The sequence below is a fragment of the Sebastes umbrosus genome, chromosome 14 (genome assembly GCF_015220745.1).
Source record: "Sebastes umbrosus isolate fSebUmb1 chromosome 14, fSebUmb1.pri, whole genome shotgun sequence".
In the NCBI taxonomy this organism is placed as follows: Eukaryota; Metazoa; Chordata; class Actinopteri; order Perciformes; family Sebastidae; genus Sebastes; species Sebastes umbrosus.
Genome location: NC_051282.1, coordinates 29,257,042 through 29,275,791, shown reverse-complemented (window position 1 = coordinate 29,275,791; position 18,750 = coordinate 29,257,042). Strand labels below are relative to the sequence as shown.

Sequence of the window (18,750 nt, the reverse complement as noted above, 5' to 3'; positions counted from 1 at the left end):
CCCACTCATAATGAGGACAGCAATTATGTAAGTCACAGTGTGGAACACGTTTGCCCTCCAGACACATGAGGTCAAAACTCTAAACTAATAAAATGTAATGTATGGCATATGATGCATGACTGCATTATGTGTAGACCCCCTTACCATTAAAACCAGTATAGACACACTGGGAGGTAATAATGGTGAGCTGGCTCTGCAGTGCACACTGCATGCATGCAGCACTGAGCACTTAATGTGTCCCAGTTTATTTCCCCCATTATTGCCCCATTGTCACCGATATCCGATCCGGTATCGGTGCATCCCTATAAATCAGGATATTTTTTTAACATCCTGTTGACATTTAATTCACTCACTTGTCTCCTCTCCAAACCTGCACCCTGATCCTCTGACTAAATCTGAGGATGTGAGTCCAACATTATGCAACATTAAAGGGACTGTTTGTAACTTTTTAAGCGTATAAATCTACCGAGTCGGGATCCCATGTGCGCTCGCGGGTTGCCGGAGCCTCTCCTCCTCTGCATGCTTGCCTTCAATCACACCGCGCGTGTTCTCGCTGTCTCGCTCCACCTCTTGACGTGTATGCGCGCACACTACTTCATGGAGAGACCTTCGTCTGGTCAGCTAACATTACTGCCAAGCAGGTGAAATATAGTGATATTGAGGTTTTAGCTGACGTGTGTCTCCTCACTGTTTTGACCGATGCTCGTTTCTTGTCTATGTAGAGCGAGCACAAGCCCGATGCTGACTTTCGTTGACTTAACGGCCACAGGTGTTGCTGTTAACAAGCAATTCTGATTCTTACATCGAGTCCCTTTAAGGGTAACCCACTCATAATGAGGACAGCAATTATGTAAGTCACAGTGTGAGCATGTTTGCCCTCCACACATGAGGTAAAAACTCTAAACTAATAAAATGTAATGCATGGCATATGATGCATGACTCCATTATGTGCAGGCCCCTGCCATTACAATTTTTCTCAATTGTTTACACACAAATACTGGTACTTGACACACAATGACCACAACATGTAACTCATGCACCAACCCCCTGAACCAATTCTGCTAAACTACAAGCACAATTCCTGCTTTACACTCAAATTGCAGTTCTAAAACACACTTTTTTCAAAACACTACACACAATTCTCTGCATTTGGCACAATTTTCATGAAGAAAATCTCGTTTTCACAAGGAACACACTGTCATTCAAAATTCTAAAGTCAATTGCCCTACTATGCACACTGACTCATCACATGGACAAACACCTGTCACACAGTGTAACAATTAGCAATCAGTTGATGCTTTTCATGGCTGGATTCGACATGCTAAGCGATATTTCCCCCGCTGCTTGGCCAGGGAAAACATTGCTTGTGATGTGGATGAGGTGCTGTGGCCAGACCGAAACAGAAGAGAGGATGCAGCATAGTTTTTTTTCGTTTTTTTTTACTGTAACTGTATACAGTAAATTCCTCTGCTGTTTTGTATGTAGACCACTGTATGTGCAACTTTGTGTTGGTTGGGATGTACACTGTGTACATTGTTTTTGTGGGGAAAATAAAATATATTTGTTACCGTGTATTTGTGTATTCTGAGTATAAAAACAATATTCTAAAATATTTTACAACACACTTATGTATGTACTGTCTGTAGTAAGTGTAACACTGAACAAAAAAAAGGCCTAAGTCATCATGATGAATGGAGAAGAAGTGTTTCCATTCATCATAGTGTTTTACATTGAGCACATCAGTGTTCAACTGGTTCTTATAAATGTCTATTCATATGATGGTGTGTGTGTGTCATTTGAAAACAAAATACCATTTTGAGAAGAAATAACATTGTTTTGAATGCAAAGTTTCATTTTGCAGGAGAATTGAGGGGTTTTGCCCATTGTGTGTGTGTTTTTTGATTTGTGTGTAGAGTTCTGAGAGTATGAGGCATGCTTTCAGAAAATGTGTGTAAACAATCGAGAAAAACTGTAAAACCAGTATATGCATACTGGGAGGTAATAATGTTGTGCATGCTCTGCAGCACTGAGTTATAAAATGCATGGTGCTCTGTCGCTTTAAGAAGCCTTCCAGTGCGCAGAGGCGCTACAGCAGCTCATCACATGATTCTGCTCTTGTGACAATCCAGACAGAGAGAAAGGAAAAGAGTTCATGAGGCGCTGCGATGACATATTACACTGTTATATTAAAGGTACTAAAGGACCAGCTGCGAGGAGGGAAATGGAGTTAAGTTAACCATAAACCACACCGACTCGGACCAGTTAAAGTGACGTTTTGGGTAAATATCTGGAGGTTTGTTGTGTTGCCACTCGGAGGACAAAGTTGGCGCATGGAGAGAAGGGACGAAGTTTCCTTTTTGCGCAGCGTCTTTTCTTTGTTTTCTTTTGTTTTTATCAACCAGCCGTGTCTCACAGCAACAAAACACAAGTAGTTCAGCTGCGATAGACTCTTTTTCTGTTGCTCTGAAGTTAGAAAGAGACAAGTTGAGGACGCAGCACGTCGAGGTGAGAGATGGTGGACAGCAAACCTCTCCTCCAGGACCGACCGCCCGCCTACACCACCGTCCCGGGGGCTTATGAGTACGGCCCGCAGCCCGGGCAGCAGCAGCCTCAGCCCGGCTATGGAGCCATCCCTCCGCCGGCCCCACCGCCATACCAGTACCCCGACGGACCAGGCAAGTACTGCCATGGTTCCACATTCACCAGAAAGTGAAGGAGAGGTTTCACTGCTGCACACATCCGGCTTCTTTTAAAGGTCCCATATCGTGCAAATTTTCTTGTCATACTTGTATTTTGTGTTTCTACTAGAACATGTTTACATGCTGTAATGTTAAAAAAAACACTTTATTTTCTTCATACTGTCTGTCTGAATATACCTGTATTTACCGTCTGTCTGAAACGCTCCGTTTTAGCACATTTCGACGGAATTGCAACAGGATTGTGTTGCTAGGCAACAGCTTGGGTCCATGTTTACTTCCTGTCAGCTGATGTCATTCACATACACTGCAACCAGGAATAAACTGGGACACATTTAGAATGGTTATGTTTAAAACTGTGTAAAGGGTCTAAATATTGTATATTTGTGACATCACAAATGGACAGAAATCCTGACGGCTTATTTCAAATGCAGAGTTTTTGAATACGGGCTGTGTGTATTTCCCTCTGGATTAAGTGTTTCGATACTTTCACAGTATTTATAAAGGACTTAAGCCTGCTTTATAATAATATCTCACTTTTTTGATAATATGTCCCCTTTAAAGGTCCCATATTATAAAAAGTAAGATTTTCATGTTTTTTATTATAAAGCAGGCTTAAGTCCTATATAAATACTGTGAAAGTATCGAAACACTCAATCCAGAGGGAAATACACACAGCCCGTATTCAGAAACTCTGCGTTTCAAACAAGCTGTCAGGATTTCTGCCCATTCGTGATGTCACGACTATACAATATTTAGACCCTTTATACAGATTTAAACGTAAACATTCTAAATGTGTCCCAGTTTATTCCTGGTTGCAGTGTATGTGAATGTCATCAGCTGACAGGAAGTACACATGGACCCAAGCTGTTGCCTAGCAACGCAATTCTGTTGCAATTCCGTCGAAATGCGCTAAAACGGAGCGTTTCAGACAGATGGTTATTACAGGTATATTCAGGCTGACAGTATGAGAAAAATAAAGTGTTTTTTGAACATTACAGCATGTAAACATGTTCTAGTAGCAACACAAAATGCAAGTATGATCCTGAAAATGAGCACAATATGGGACCTTTTAAAGGAAATCTCAAAGGCATCATTAGGCAAAAATTCCATAATAACCTTTCAGCATATTGTAATTTCTTTATTTTATTTCATTTTCTTTATTTATTTGCACATATATAAAACTTCACAAAATCCAGTCAATGAAAAAAACAAAACAAGAAACGTGTCAGGAGAGGTCAAGAAGCCACAGGCTCATACAAAGAAGTTTTGTCATATGGATATGAAATTTTCCAAAAATAATAAATAACTGTATTATATACAGCATGTTATTTCCAATCTTATCTTTACTAAAATATATCATTATATCAAACATATTTATTTCAACATCTATCTATATATCTATCTATCATTAATATATACAGTATTTAGAATTACAATATAGTCCCAGTTTGTTTAGATAGATAGATAGATAGATAGATAGTTAGTAACTTTATTGATCCCGAGGGAAAATCAAGTTTCCAGCATCACAGTTCCATAGTGCAAAACATGTTAATAAAAAGGCAGTAAAAAAGTTAGTAGTACAAAGTACAAAAAAATATACCAGATATAAAAATACAAGGAGATGAATAAAAACAGTTAAAACTGAATATAGTGCAGGGTAACTCCAGTAGCTTAGTCTATGCGATAGTGCAGGCTAATGTCAGTGCTCCACAAACCTTAAATATAAAGTTTATAAGTGGGGTGATTCTCAGTGTGAACACACTACCTGTTCAGTGGGATTATAAGAACAAGAATGTGAAATATGAAGTTTTGGCTCGGTGCAGCAGCATTTAGAGCCACACAGGTTGTGCTCCCTGTAGCCCCAGGCCTTGTACAGTATGTGCCTGCTTTTATATGAGGCAGTCATCTGACTGATTGTATAAGAGCTGCAATGACCAGGAAGTTACTGGAATAAAGTCTCTCTTGTAATTGGCTTGTAATTTCCGTATTTGCTGAACCACATGTTCTTGGTTCTTCTGTGTAGATTAAAGAAGCCCGTTGCTGCAACTGAAGGGGATAATTATTATAAAACAGTGTAGGTATATGTACACAGCTATACCGTGGTCCTCCTCCAGACACATTAGAGTTTCAGAGACTTTGTTTCCTGCATTCTGGTGACTTTTAAAGAAGAAAAATAATAAAATAAGTGCACTGCAACAGATTCATTAATTTTACTTTTAATTATCAGGAAAAAAACCCTGAATAATTTGCCCCTCTGGCATGAATCTCTGGTATAAACTAATATATTCATCAGTTTTCTTTCATTCATTCATTTATTTCAGAATATTTTTGGCATCATTGGGCAAAAATTTCATAATAACCTTTCAGCATAATGTAATTGAAGTGTTCTGAGAGAAAACTAGACTTCTGCTCCTCCTCATGGCTCTATTCTCAGGCTTTAAAGAATCCAGCCCGTGACAGGAGACTTTGACCAATCACAGGTCATTTCATTTCAGAGAGAGAGCGTTCCTATTGGCTGTGCTCCGGTCGTGTGACCAGAACTTGGCTTTCCTTCACCAGATTTCACAATGCCTAGTTTGACCGTTTGGTCGGAGTTCGTGAGTGATTGACAGCTGTTCATAGACGGCAGCTGGACAGCAGACCTCAGATCAGCTCTGACTGCTTGTTTTCCTCCGGTCTGTGAAATCTTGCAGATGCCGTTAGGAGCACCAGAGGACACAGATTTTTTACCTGTTTCATGTACTACTGTCACGATATAGCGACTGTTTTATAAGAATAACGCGCTGCGTGGTGTAATGTGAACCCAGCGGCGAGCACAGCTCAAACTGTTGTGCAGTGAGTAGTCATGAGCCTGGGAGAGGGTAATGTTAGTCTCTCTCACTGGGAGGCGTCCTAATCAGACAAAATGAGTCGTAAACAAGCAGGGTGATGGTATCAAAGTTCACAAAGTTCAAGTTCAAACACAAATCTCCCCGCAGATGGACACAGGTGGTAAACAAATAAATCAATATGCCCTGAGAGTGTCAGTGAAATGAAAACACACTCACTACTGAGGGTGTAAGAAAATATCCATACACATGAGTATCACAATATTTTGTTTTGCGATATTGATTCTCCAAAACGCTTTATCGATTTTAAATTAACCTCTTAAAAATATGATATTCTGTCTTTCGGAGGATGTAGCGGGCTCAGGTTTAAAGCTAGAGTGAAGATACTGGAATCATATGAAACTAGAAAACCTAAAGAATCCGTTGGTGCCAACCAATCTCACTGAAGGAGGCTAAATAACGCTCCAAAGTTGGGCTAAATTGAGATGAGATTTTATACATATGGTGTGTCTTTATACCAGTTTTACGCAATATATTACGATATATTGAATCGTTACCTCTATATCATGATGCATATCATATCGCCAGATTCTTGCCAATACACAGCCCTGCTTACTACACAGTCACACTAATAAAAACATGATATGGTAATTTGTTTAATTATTTAAAACAATATGTTCTTTCCAGTTAATGTCCACAATAACATGTCATTTCCTTCTGTTAACTACAGGATACCCGTCAGCCCAAATGAACCCCGCCATAGCCCAGCAGCCGTACCCTGGGACGTACACCATCATACAACCGTCTGTAGTGGTGGTGGGAGGCTGCCCTGCCTGCAGGTGAGAACACACAGACACACACACACACACACACACACACATGCATATTAGAGTGTATATCACGGTAGATAATGTACAGTAGTGCTGCAACGATTAGTCGACTAATCGATTAGTCGGTCGGAAAAATAATCGATTCATCGTGATAGTGATTTTTCTTTGGCAGAAAATTCTGTTTTTCCGCCTCTCAAATATGTGGATTTCCTGCTTTTCTCTGTTTCATATCATATTAAACTGAATATTTTGGGGTTTTGGACTGATAGAACAACAGATTTAAAGACATCACCTTGGATATTGAGGAACTGGGATGAACATTTTTCACTATTTTCTGACATTTTATTAGGACTGACCTGAATTCTTTGAAGCTTGGAACCGTTGCCGTGGTAATAGAACTCCAAATCACTATTCCACTATTCCACTACTTTAAATTTATTTTATTTTATTTATATATAAGTATGCAATAATAATGTATAAATCCCCAAAATAGCCCATGAAATAAGGAATAATCCCGCAGAATGATTCATATGCAGCATTAATTATTGTTAGTTATTCTCTGTTTGTTGTGTGTAGAGGTGCGTCTTACGTCACAGTCACACTTTAGACTTTCAGACCTTGGCGGAGGTAATACTCGTCAGCTGCAGCCCTAATGGACGATGAGGTTTGTAGCACGTGGTTAAACGTCTCATGCTCTCTGTGACTAAGCCACTTTCTGTCTGTGCGCCTTTATTTATACTATGTATGAGTATTTTCACTGTCCCTGCGTGCGTGGTGTCAGGCCTACAGTCACACTGTGACCTCATGTTAACTGGATGGGACTTTCAGTTTTGGAAGCTGGTTTCACTGTGCCTGAGTCAACATCCTGTCAGTCAGATGATTTCAGCCTCAAACATGTGACGGGGGGGCAGATCCAGGCCGAGGTGGATACAGGACACAGTTCACAGGAACAGCAAATAGAAATCAGATGTCCTCTCATCCACTGGTTGGATTTAAATAATGTAATATACCGTATATCTACTCCAGTTTCAGCACGACTGTTTGTAGTCAAGAGGTGAACGAATACCCTTTACTGTAATGAAAGGTGACATGGTTATTTATGAATACTTACTGTTATATACGCTGCTTCCTGACACTTTGGCCCTGTTCAGACCTGCTATATTAACACGCGTTAATAATACACACCAGTGTTTTACAGTTTCTCTCGTTCTTTTTGGCTCATTTCTTGAATGAGAATTGTTTATTTTTTCAAAACAAAAAGTTCACAACAGATTTGAATTTCTCATTAATTCAAGCATCTTGCACGTGTTTTGGCTCACGTACGCTAAAGAGTCAGCATGATAACCACTTGCACATGACTTACTGATCAAAACTGATGAGTTGACTCTCAGTGAAACTTTCTAATGACAACTAACTCCTAACCATTCTTTCATCGTTTGAGCCGTCACATGCAAAATGATCCATTCAATTATCAAAATCTGTCAGACATGCATGTATATTCCGTAAATATCTACGATGAGGAGGTACAATCTGTTGTTTTTTAACTGAAATAACGAAGGTTTTTTAATTGCTGCAGGGTTGTTGTTGTTGTTTTTTGGCATAGATGTCATTATAGAAAAAGGATATGCACATTTATATGTATCCAGTGTAGCGACATGTACTGTAAACAGAAAAATCTCTTTTGATCTTTCATATGAAGTCATATATAGTGAACACAAAATGACATCTACGCCAAAAAAATAAACTCTGCAACAATAAAAAAACAATGTGGTAGTTAAGTCAAAATACAAACGACCTCCTCACAGTACGTAACATCATGTCATAGATATTTATAGAATATGCATGCATGTCTGACACATTTTGATAATTGAATGGATCATTTTGCATGTGCCTGCTCAAACGATGAAATAATGGTTAGAAGTTGTGAAGAGGACGAAAGTTTACAGTTTCACTGAGGATCCACTCATCAGTTTTGATCAGCAAGCCATGTGCGAGTGGTTATTGTGCCAAATTGTAGATAATTGTACTTATTCTTATGCACACACATGCCAAAACACGTGCAATTCGCTTGAATGAAATTCTAATCTGTTGTGGACAACAAATTACTTGTTTAGAGATTTGAACTTATTGTTTAAAAAAAAAAAATTATCATTCAAGAAATGAGCCAAAGCGAACGAGAAAAACTGTAACATTAAAGATCAAAAGATAATTTTCTGTTTCCAGAACAGTTAACAGGAATAATTTGACTGTATACATACAAACGTGCAAATCCCTTTTCTGTGTAGCTACTACAGTAATGACATTTCACAGTAAACTTTTACCTGCTGTTGAAATGGGAATCTAAACAGCTCAGTGTGAAATACAAAAAGCATTCAGCTGGACAGAACTGACATTCTGGTATATTACAGTAAGCAGTCAGTGTCAACAAAAAGTAGAACAAAACAGAGATTTGTAGATAAGAAACTCTTTCAGTTCTCTGTCTCGGTGTGGTGGAAAAACAGCTAATCATTTTGACCCACTCAGCTCACGAGATGAGAAAACAGCTTTTCATTTTGGTGTTGTTGGTCAACTTACTGACACAATAACTGGTTTTGAAGCATGAATGAAGTGTTTTAGGTGACTTACTACCTTTTGCAGACAAACAGGTGTGACAACTGTACTTACAGTTTAGAGAAAGTTAATAAGCCAGACTGTGTCTGTCCGCAGTATGTAAGGTGGCTGGTGCAGTTCTAGTCAGCATTTTGCATCATGCCTTGCATCATGTGTCCTGGGTCAGTGAAAGCCACAGTTCAAATACTTACAACCTGGTACAGCAGCACATAGTGTAGTGAGATACCAGTGTAAACCAAACAACGTCAGCTTATGTAAGCATGCCTCCTTTTAGGAGCTATAATCATTTTAATAATATGACATATGATATATGACTTTTACATTTTTTTTACGACATACTATACTATGACTTTTTTAAATTATTATGACATACTATACTATTTTTTATGACTTTTTATTTTTATTTTTTACGACCTACTATATTATGACTTTTATTTTTATGACATAATATACTATGACTTTTTAAATTTTTTATGGCATACTATATTATGAATTTTTTTGAAGTTTTTATTGCACACTATACTATGACTTTTTTATTTGTATGGCATACTTTACTACGATTTTTTAGATTTTTTTATTACATACTATACTATGACTTTTTTTGATTTTTTACGACCTACTATACTATGACTTTTTTAAAATTTTATGGCATACTATACTATGACATTTGTATGACAGTCAGCTTATGTAAGCATGCCTCATTGTAGGAGCTCTAATAATGTTAATAAGGTTAAACCCCGGTCATCACTGCAGCAGAATCTAATATTATCAGAGTAATTAACTATTTCTCAAGATTATTTCTATTATATCTACACCCCAAAGGTCAAACCTCCACAGCTATGTGACACTCTTTCATAGCATTAGCAGTAAGCAGCTTTTCATTTCCCGTCTCTTTAGGGTCATGTTTGATAATTGTTAATTCCTTCTCGGGGCCTCCAGCAGATTTACCGGCGGCGCTGATCGGTGTGGTGCGGTCATGAGACCGTGGGTTAGCACTTTGTTCACCGTGACTCGGGATTAAAGCTGCTCCCCTTCAAAACAAGCTGCTTCATGTTCTGACCAACATTTGTTGTTGTTGTTTTTCTCATGTCACACGAGGTGAAAACCCATTTATAGATTGTACTTGCAATAAAACTAAGAAGTACCATAAGCCAAATGCTTATTAACCTTTACATCTGATCCAGCTCTGTGGGGGAAGAAGAAAAACTGGAAGTAAATAAGAGAAGTAAAGTTCGGTCAGACTCGTGTTCAGATTGGAGATAATAAAGAGACACTGCAGAGAAGCATTCAGTAAAATGTTGGTAGGAAAATGTAATCACGTGTGATTCTGTTCAGTCACTTTTCAAGATCATTCTAGTAAACATGATCTAATAACAATACCATTTTAATAATAAACTGTACATTATTATATATTATATATTATATATAACAGTTACATTGATTTTTTTGTATAATAAATAAATAAAATAATTTAAATAATATTGTGATATGAAACTATATCAGTGAATAGCTACTAATAACCTGCAGCCATGGACAGATTGTAAGACAACAGGACAAAGACGTGTAACCGACACTCAGACTGGAAGAGACACAAAATGATTACAAAATAACGTGTCTGCGGCGGTTGCATCTCTTTGTGGTCGTTTGTTTTTTGTGACATACTATATTATGACTTTTTTATATTTTTCATGGAATACTATACTACACATTTTACTAAAGGTAAGGTATTTTTTATGACTTCTTTTGACATTATACTATGAATTCTTCTATGACATTTTTATGACATACTATACTATGATTTTTATTTTTATTTTTACAACTTACTGTACTATGACTTTTTTTAAATTTTATGACCAACTGTACTATGATTTTTTTAAATTTTTTTTTTTTTTTTACATTTTTACAATATGACATTTTTTTGTGACTTTTTTATGACATACTATACTATGACTTTTTTTTATTTTTGTGACATTCTATACTATGATATTTCTCCTGACTTTTTATGGCATATTATACGATGACATTTCAAGAATTCATATGCTAATTATGACCATTTAACACAAATGTCTGACAGGATAAAACGATGAAGTGATGACATTTTGGACAGACATGGATGTAAACTGCAGCGAGGCGGTAATTCTAGTTTGTGCATCAGTATTTCTGCTCACTTTGCTCACGTTCCTTAACGCTGCGTCCCGTCACCAGAGTCGGCGTCCTGGAGGATGACTTCACCTGCCTGGGGATCCTGTGTGCCATCTTCTTCTTCCCCCTGGGTCTCCTCTTCTGCTTCGCCCTGCGTCAGAGAAGGTGTCCCAACTGTGGCGCCACCTTCGGCTAGAGGGACCAAACTGCAGCTCATGCACCTGCTCCCATGCATACACACACAACACACACACACACACACACACACACCTTCACACACATAATCCAGCATTTTTGTGTCTTTTATTTTGTTATCTTTTCTTAATATTGCACATTGCTGTTGCCATTACGTTACGTACAACAAAATGATCAAGATGATATTACCATGAGTTATGATGTTTTATTATTAGAGGCACGTGTAGAAATCAATTTTCTCCTGCCAGTTGAGGATATATTCTAGCATCTGTAAGTGTCCAGCTGTTGTCAGTGCCTTCACTACATGCTGAGTGATCATCAGAGATTCCATCAGTCATGATTTCTCCCGTAGATTTCGCTCAGTTATCCGAGGATCTGAGCAGATTCCTTCATGTTTTTTAAAGCCACAATTAACTGAGACATGCTTTTTTTTTTCTTTTTGCTGGCACACTGCATACATATTTTCTGCTTAGTAACATACTCAACACAGCATCCATGTAGATCACTGATGTATTGGCTTCTTTCCAGTAATGTAAACCTTTTTTAGAAATGTTTTTGGCTCAGTGTGTCACAGGGAATAACACATACAACATCTTCAAAAGAGAAAAAGAAGACGTGTAAAGATCCTTGAACTGTCCCGGCTGAACCAGTGGACTTGTCTCCGACAGAAAGCCTGTACCGTTTTGTCTGTTTTTTGTTGATATTATTTCTTGGGGCCATATTTGCACTGACAGTTTGTTGATGATTATTCTGCTGGGTTGTGCTTTTCCAGGGCCAATGCAGACCTCAGGTACATACAATCTGAAACGCCCTCGACTTTACAACCTCAATCACTGTTTGACTTCGGACTTGCTTCGAGAGGACTCTTCTCGCGTCAAAGCGCAGACTCCTCCTTTTAACGTGTGGAGTTTCACTTCAAGGAAGCATGCCGAGAGCAAAAAACAAAACGCTGAAGAAATCTCTCAATAACGTGTATAATCTCTGGATTTTCTTATCTTAGTACTCTGTGACAAGTCACCCTGCCCCATTCCTCCCAAGCAGACAATCAATGGAGAATGTCTATGTCCCTGTATCTGCAGTATCTCCGTGTCTACGTCTTCCATCGCAGCAAGATGTTATATAACTGTCCATGGCAGAAGAAAAAGAGAAAGAGAGAGAACTGGGTGGGAGTTATTTAAAAAAAAAAATCTTCTTGCTTTAGAAAACACACTACGCACGCTCTTATGATTGAGGTTCTTACTTTTTATATATGAGTTACTGTAATTAAAAAAAGAATGCTACTTATGTTACTTGCTTGATTTGATTTTTAAAAAAAACTTTTTCAAATGGATGAAGATTAAAGGGGACATATCAGGCTCATCTTCAGGTTAATGCTTGTATTTTTGGTTTCTACTAGAACATGTTTACATGCTTTAAAGGGACTCCATGTAAGAGTCAGAAATGTCTTGTTAACAGCGACACCTGTGGCCGTTAAGTCAACGAAAGTCAGCGTCCTGTTGCTCGCGCTTGTGCTCACTCTACATAGACATGAAGGAGCTTCGTTCAAAACAGTGAGGCGACACACGTCAGCTAAAACCACAATATCACTCTATATTTCAGCTGCTTGGCAGTAATGTTAGCTGACCAGACGAAGGTCTCTCCATGAATCAATGCTGAGGGAGGGAACGGGAGACACCAGAGTTTTGGTCGGAGACGATAACGTTTCCCTTTGCGGAGCCCCGTCACTTCACAAGACACGGGAAACCTCTGTTGGTCTGGAGGAGCTGCAGCAGTTATTTCTGCACAAACGTCCACTGTTCATTCACTAGATATTCTCAGAGCTAAACTAACTCTTCTGCAGTGTGGAGTGAGCAGCATGCACGTGAGAGGTGGAGCGAGATAGCAAGTGTCTTCTGACCACGGTCGGGAGGCTGAAGCAGGAAGAGTTGACACTGTTTAACAGACGGGCTTCACTAGATAGAACTTTCTGGTTTTGGTGCTTCCGTGTAGTTTGTGTTGGAGTCTGAGTCTGAGCAGCGTAACCTGCATAGGACACCAACCCGCAATGATTTATACATGTTAGGACTTACAAACAGTACCTTTTAATGTTCATGGAATACATTATTTTCCTCATCCTGTCTGTCTGAATATATACCTGTATTCCGTCTGCTGCGTTTTAGCGCCTGTCTCTTTAAGCCCAGCCTGCTCTGATTGGCTTACGAGTAAAATATGGCGCACCTTTGCAAAGGTAGTTCTCAAGCTTTGGGCAATATAATAGTCTCGAGTCGGACAGTTTCCAGCAGCCTTCGAAGAATTTACAGGAAGTCACAGAAAAAATGTCATCCTGTTAGAACCGATCTGTAGGCTACTTGTAGTTTTCAGACCACGTTCGCATTTCTTTATATTTGTTAGTAAATATACGTGGAGATGTGCGTGTATCTGGCGTTGGCTTCTATCCTTTATTATTTTTATATCCGCCTTGTAAAGCACATAATGAGCACTCGTTTTAACAAGTGCTCTATAAATAACTCCCTGGCAGTCAATGTGTCATTATTATCAACCGCACAAGACATTTTGAACAGATGAAACCTTCATTGCACAACATGAGACTAGTCGGTGTTAAATATTACAATTACACAGAAAGTTGTGACTTCCTACAACACATGGTGTTTGCTGTCAAAACTCAGAGCCAATCAGCTCTTAGATCAGGCGACAGCCAGGCGTTTCCCATCATGCCCCGGGTCTTGCAGTAGATGGAGAGCAACTGCGGCGCCTGGCTCTAAAGACTGTGAACGCCTCGATCTCGTGAGGTTATCGTTGCCCACGTGTGCATGACGTCAGAGCAAGTCGGACACAAATCTAACCAGCATGCATTGCGTGATCGATTCCGTGCAGGCCTGGCTCATCTCCAACGAGCATATTCTAATGAGCCTGCTTGTGACATAGGAAGCAAATCTGATTGGCTCGTTGAATCACATGTTTTCTGATCTAGACAGCCCACAAAAAACTGATTGGGTTGTCTTTTTTTTTAGGTATAGTCCCGTTTAAATACACTTAACATTTATTATTTTTCATATCAACAAAGGAACAAGAACATCCAGACAGACACTGTGTGCATGATAAACAAACTAAAGCAGAATATTGAAGAAATAAATCTTTATTTTTCATACAGCAAATTCTATTAAGGTTGTAATGTGGGCCGGAAACAAGTGCACATGCTGGTGTTAATGCCATGTGTAATGATAAAAAGCAGAAATGACTGCGCTGTCAATGGGAAGATGAGGCGATCGTCCACAATTTGAAGAACACAAGAGATATATATATATTTTTTTACAGTAGTTATGTATGTGTCATTAAGGCAAAAGTCCTGTCTAGATGGCAAAGGACGATATTTATAGCATCTGTTGTACAAATGTATATACAAGTGGGACTTTTAAGTGTTTGCATTTTTCTCTCCTTGCAGCAACAGTCGTTTTAGTATCGACACTACGATGCATCGTTCTCATAAGGACCTGAAGGTGAAGGTCCTCTCTACAGCAACGTTCTTCTACTGTCCCTATGGCAACAGGAACGATTTCTAACAGTCATTTTGACGACATCAACGGCATAAATACATCGTAGTATTATCTTTGACCATTTGTATTCATTCATTTCTCAAGTGCGGGTAAGAATGTGGTCCTTTAAAACATCACCACCACAAACAGAGGGACAAAAAATAGAAAATATATATATATCTTAAATATATGAGCATCTGTTCTGTAAAATAAAACGGTGCCAAAACACTTCCATGTTTGCAGCACCGGGGGATCCCAGGTTCAAATTGTTTTTCTCAGTGCTCGCCAAGTTCTGTCTGGTTCCATCCAGACCAGGAGAAGTAACGGCAGGGCAGAGCTGCACATCCCGGGAAGGTTGACAAAGACGTTGCGGGGAATGGACGGTGTGTGTGGAGACGTGGGCCGATCAGACGACCGGCGCCGAGCGGTCGTTGGTGACGGTTGGACGTAGCCTGACTGTGGCGAATGGGTTCCCTCCCCTGTGGAAACGCAGCAGAGACGAGAGCATATGTGAGATTGAGAGAAAGAGATAAAGAGAGAAGAAGGCAGATCAGCTGCTTTATGTTCGTATGTGACTTACGCGAGGTAAGCAGGCTGTGGTCTTGAGGTGCCGTTCGGCTGCAACGCCTGAGGAGAAAACACAGATTCACTGTTGAGTCACAAGGCCAACACTCACAGTACAGAACCATGACACAGTAACACTATGAATACCTCAATCAGACCCTTCTTCTGCCATGTCTGATGTACAGTTCAACCCAACACACACACACACACACATATTTTAGGCCGCTGAAGGATTGGACACACTGGATGAATGGCGGGGCGAGGGCGAGCGTGGGAAAGACGACGTGCTGTGTCATATCACGAGACAGTGTGTGGAATCTGGACCTTCTGGAAATTCAAGTCTTCTTCGAGTTTTCTTATGACAAGCCAACGTCCACAGACACCACGTCTAGGGCGAAGGTCACCGCTGAAGATGAGCAGCTTTTAACAACTTTTTTTTAAGCCTCATCCTTTACTTAACCAGGTAAAAGTCTCATTGAGATTAAAATCTCTTTTTCAGGAGTGACCTGGCCGAATAAATATTACTACAACAATAAATACAAACAATACAAGCAGACAAATATACAGCTGTCACACACTACAAGTGAATGAGCACAATATCCAGTTAGCGTGATGCATAAAACAACAATTTCATTGAGACATTTAAGAGCAGTCATATTCGCCAAGAGTGCTATTTTCTCGATCCTTTAAAATTGACTTGAAGCTGCAGTAGGCTGAATATGTTTGGCATCATTGGGCACACAAAGGTACGTGATTGTTTTCCAGATTACCTGTCTCATGCTCTACTTTCAGGATATAGTGACCGTTTTATAAAAATAACTTTTTTTAATCATATTTGCTCCATTTCTACCCACAGCTGCTTTAAATCCCCCGTACAGCAGTAATCAGCTCTGACAATATCAGGTCCTTCTGTGCATTATTCCAGGAAGAAGGAGCAGCGTATTTAAAAGCTTTTAGACGCATAAAGCAAATATACTTTGAAATGCATCCTCAATTACATTACCAAATGAAAGGGGATAAAAAAGAGCAAGTGACATCATCCGAACCAAACTGATCTTGTACTTTTTGGTACCTGGTTAAACCTTAGACTCATACGTCCTCTAAGGCTTAGAGGACGTATGAGTGAGAGAGCAAAACAACCAAAGTGACTGGGAAGAGGGAAATACAAGGAGCAAATCTACCTGTAGCCTGATTGCAGAAATATAAAGACACACATCAACAGAGTATGGAGTTACTTCTTTTCTGCTGCAGCTAGAAAAAACATGAATCTTCCTGTAAACACATCAGTGCGCTACATTTAGTGTCCAACTTTATTCATTTTATTCGAACTCTGTCAGTAAATTCCCACAATTGAGTGGAAAAATGTACAAAAGAGTAATGAATCATAAATGTAATAGTATAATAGTGTCTATTATAGAGGGAGTGGTGAATGACTAAACTAGGGAGTGATTTCGGACACTGTTTTGTAAAATGTTTGTCAGGATAAGTGCTGAAGATAAACTGTTGATCTTCCTGTTAGTAACCTGCAGTACTGCAGAGATTCCACTAGAGGTCAGAAGAGGACAGAGAGACGGACGCCTCCGTCCAGACTGTTGAAGGCCTGATCCCAATCCGGCCGACACCCTCCCACCCTGTTTTATAGTCACACTCACAGCTCAATGAAGCTCCTTCTTTAAGGTGGAGGGTATAAATACAGCGGACCAACTTCCCTCTCTACGGCAAGGAAATAAATAAATATCAGAATCAGAAATACTTCATTGATCCCCGGGGGAGGAAATGAGTTACGTTTTGCTTTGAGTATAAATATAAAAAAAAATATAGAAAATATAAATAAGAAATATACAGTATATAACAACAGTGCAAATAATAATGCTGTTAAATAGGATCCATGCAAATAATATAAATGCATGCATTTATAAAAATGCAAGAATAGTGTAAATAAATACGAATATTAGTTTAAATGTTCTGTATAAATACATAAATGCAGAGTTAATGACGGAGTAAACCAGATTATTACACAGCTGAATTATTGCACAGTTGAAGATATAATAAATGATGGGGTTATAGCTGCTAATAGGGGTAAAAAATAATAAATATATGATGTTTAAATATGTATAAATATACAACAATTTACAATGTAATGAACATCAAAGTAGTTTTCTAGAGTAGACGAGGGTATATTTGATCCTAAATACAATGTGTTTACTTTATGATGTTGACATCTGTATGACAATAAAGTAGAATAAATTAAAAGTTTATCTCAGTTTGAGCAGTTTACAGTAAATGTTGGCGCACGGAACTGACATTGGATCGTGTTCCATGATGAATACAAAACGGCATTGTACGTCATCAGTAAGGGTGGCAGGTTAAGTCGGCATCGATGCTGACTCGCTGTTGGAGGGTTTTATAACCCACTTCCACTCCCCGCTAACTGGTTTGAGATGGTACTTAATATAGCGAACCCTCCACGCGAGCGGAGTGGAAGTGGGTAGGGAGAAGGTGTAGGAGGGGCGGATTGGAACTGGGCCTTTAAGTCTTCAGCACAAGACAAAGAGTTCCACATCTGTCCTCCTACTGCAGATGTTTGGATTACAAATCACGTAGCAACAATCACGGCTGCTAAAGGACACGCTTCTTTATTCACGTTTTCTTTATTCAGTGTCTCTTTACTTTAGTCGAACCATGACTGTGGTTAAAAATACACGTGTGCAGTCAACATGAACTTAGTCTGTTCTGCTCTGTTAAGCATCAACACGAACAAGAATCTGTTTTTTGGAGGTCGAAACTGTCTCTGCCTTTTTAACTTTCCCTGTAGATCTCAATCTATCACATCTCTCTCTCTCTCTCTCTCTCTCTCTCTCTGTTTGTCTCCATCCTGTGAGTCGTTATCTTTTTCTCAGTGAAAAGTGCAGAACCAGTGAGGGTGCATTTTTCTCTCATGGTGACGCTGCATTCCAGGGTAACCCCACCTTCCCCCCGGCCCTCCTCTGCTCCTCTCACCTTTCCTTCTCCCGACTAACCTACTGAAAAAAAGGCTTTGCTGAAACATCCTCCCATTAGTTTGACGTCAAGTGAAAATATGTGGAAAGACAATAACACTGGGAGATTACAAATGTTCTACAGTATTTAGTCTAGAGGAGAGGCGGAATATTTACCCGTATTTATTCAGTTTATCACCTGAAGTACTGCAGCACACTTATCATACTGACAATAATGCTCATGAATGTTGCAGCCACAAGTCCCTAACTAACGCAGCACACCAACACACAGCCTCCGCCCACCCACTCATACACTAAAATCAGAGGATTACATTCTCTCTCTACTGTAGCAGCGGAGAACTTTTCCCCAG

At 39.3% G+C, this 18,750-nt stretch overlaps 2 protein-coding genes across 2 annotated transcripts in view; one reads left to right on the top strand and one right to left on the bottom strand.

Moving 5' to 3' along the window:
* Nucleotides 1-2,091: 2,091 nt before the first annotated feature.
* Nucleotides 2,092-12,610, top strand: bri3 (brain protein I3). The gene is made up of 4 exons (XM_037792411.1): nt 2,092-2,279; nt 2,470-2,675; nt 6,258-6,366; nt 11,173-12,610. The coding sequence occupies exons 2-4, from the start codon at nt 2,513-2,515 to the stop codon at nt 11,303-11,305; spliced, it is 405 nt and encodes a 134-aa protein (XP_037648339.1). The 5' UTR covers nt 2,092-2,279; nt 2,470-2,512; the 3' UTR covers nt 11,306-12,610.
* Nucleotides 12,611-14,424: 1,814 nt separating this feature from the next.
* The window catches only part of baiap2l1b (BAR/IMD domain containing adaptor protein 2 like 1b), a 42,224-nt gene continuing 37,898 nt past the window's right edge, over nt 14,425-18,750 (bottom strand). The window contains exons 13-14 of the mRNA XM_037792408.1: nt 15,418-15,464; nt 14,425-15,316 (exon numbers count right to left, since the gene is read on the bottom strand). Of these exons, the coding sequence (XP_037648336.1) occupies nt 15,244-15,316; nt 15,418-15,464 (120 nt within the window). The 3' untranslated portion in view covers nt 14,425-15,243. The remainder of the gene's footprint in view (nt 15,317-15,417; nt 15,465-18,750) is intronic.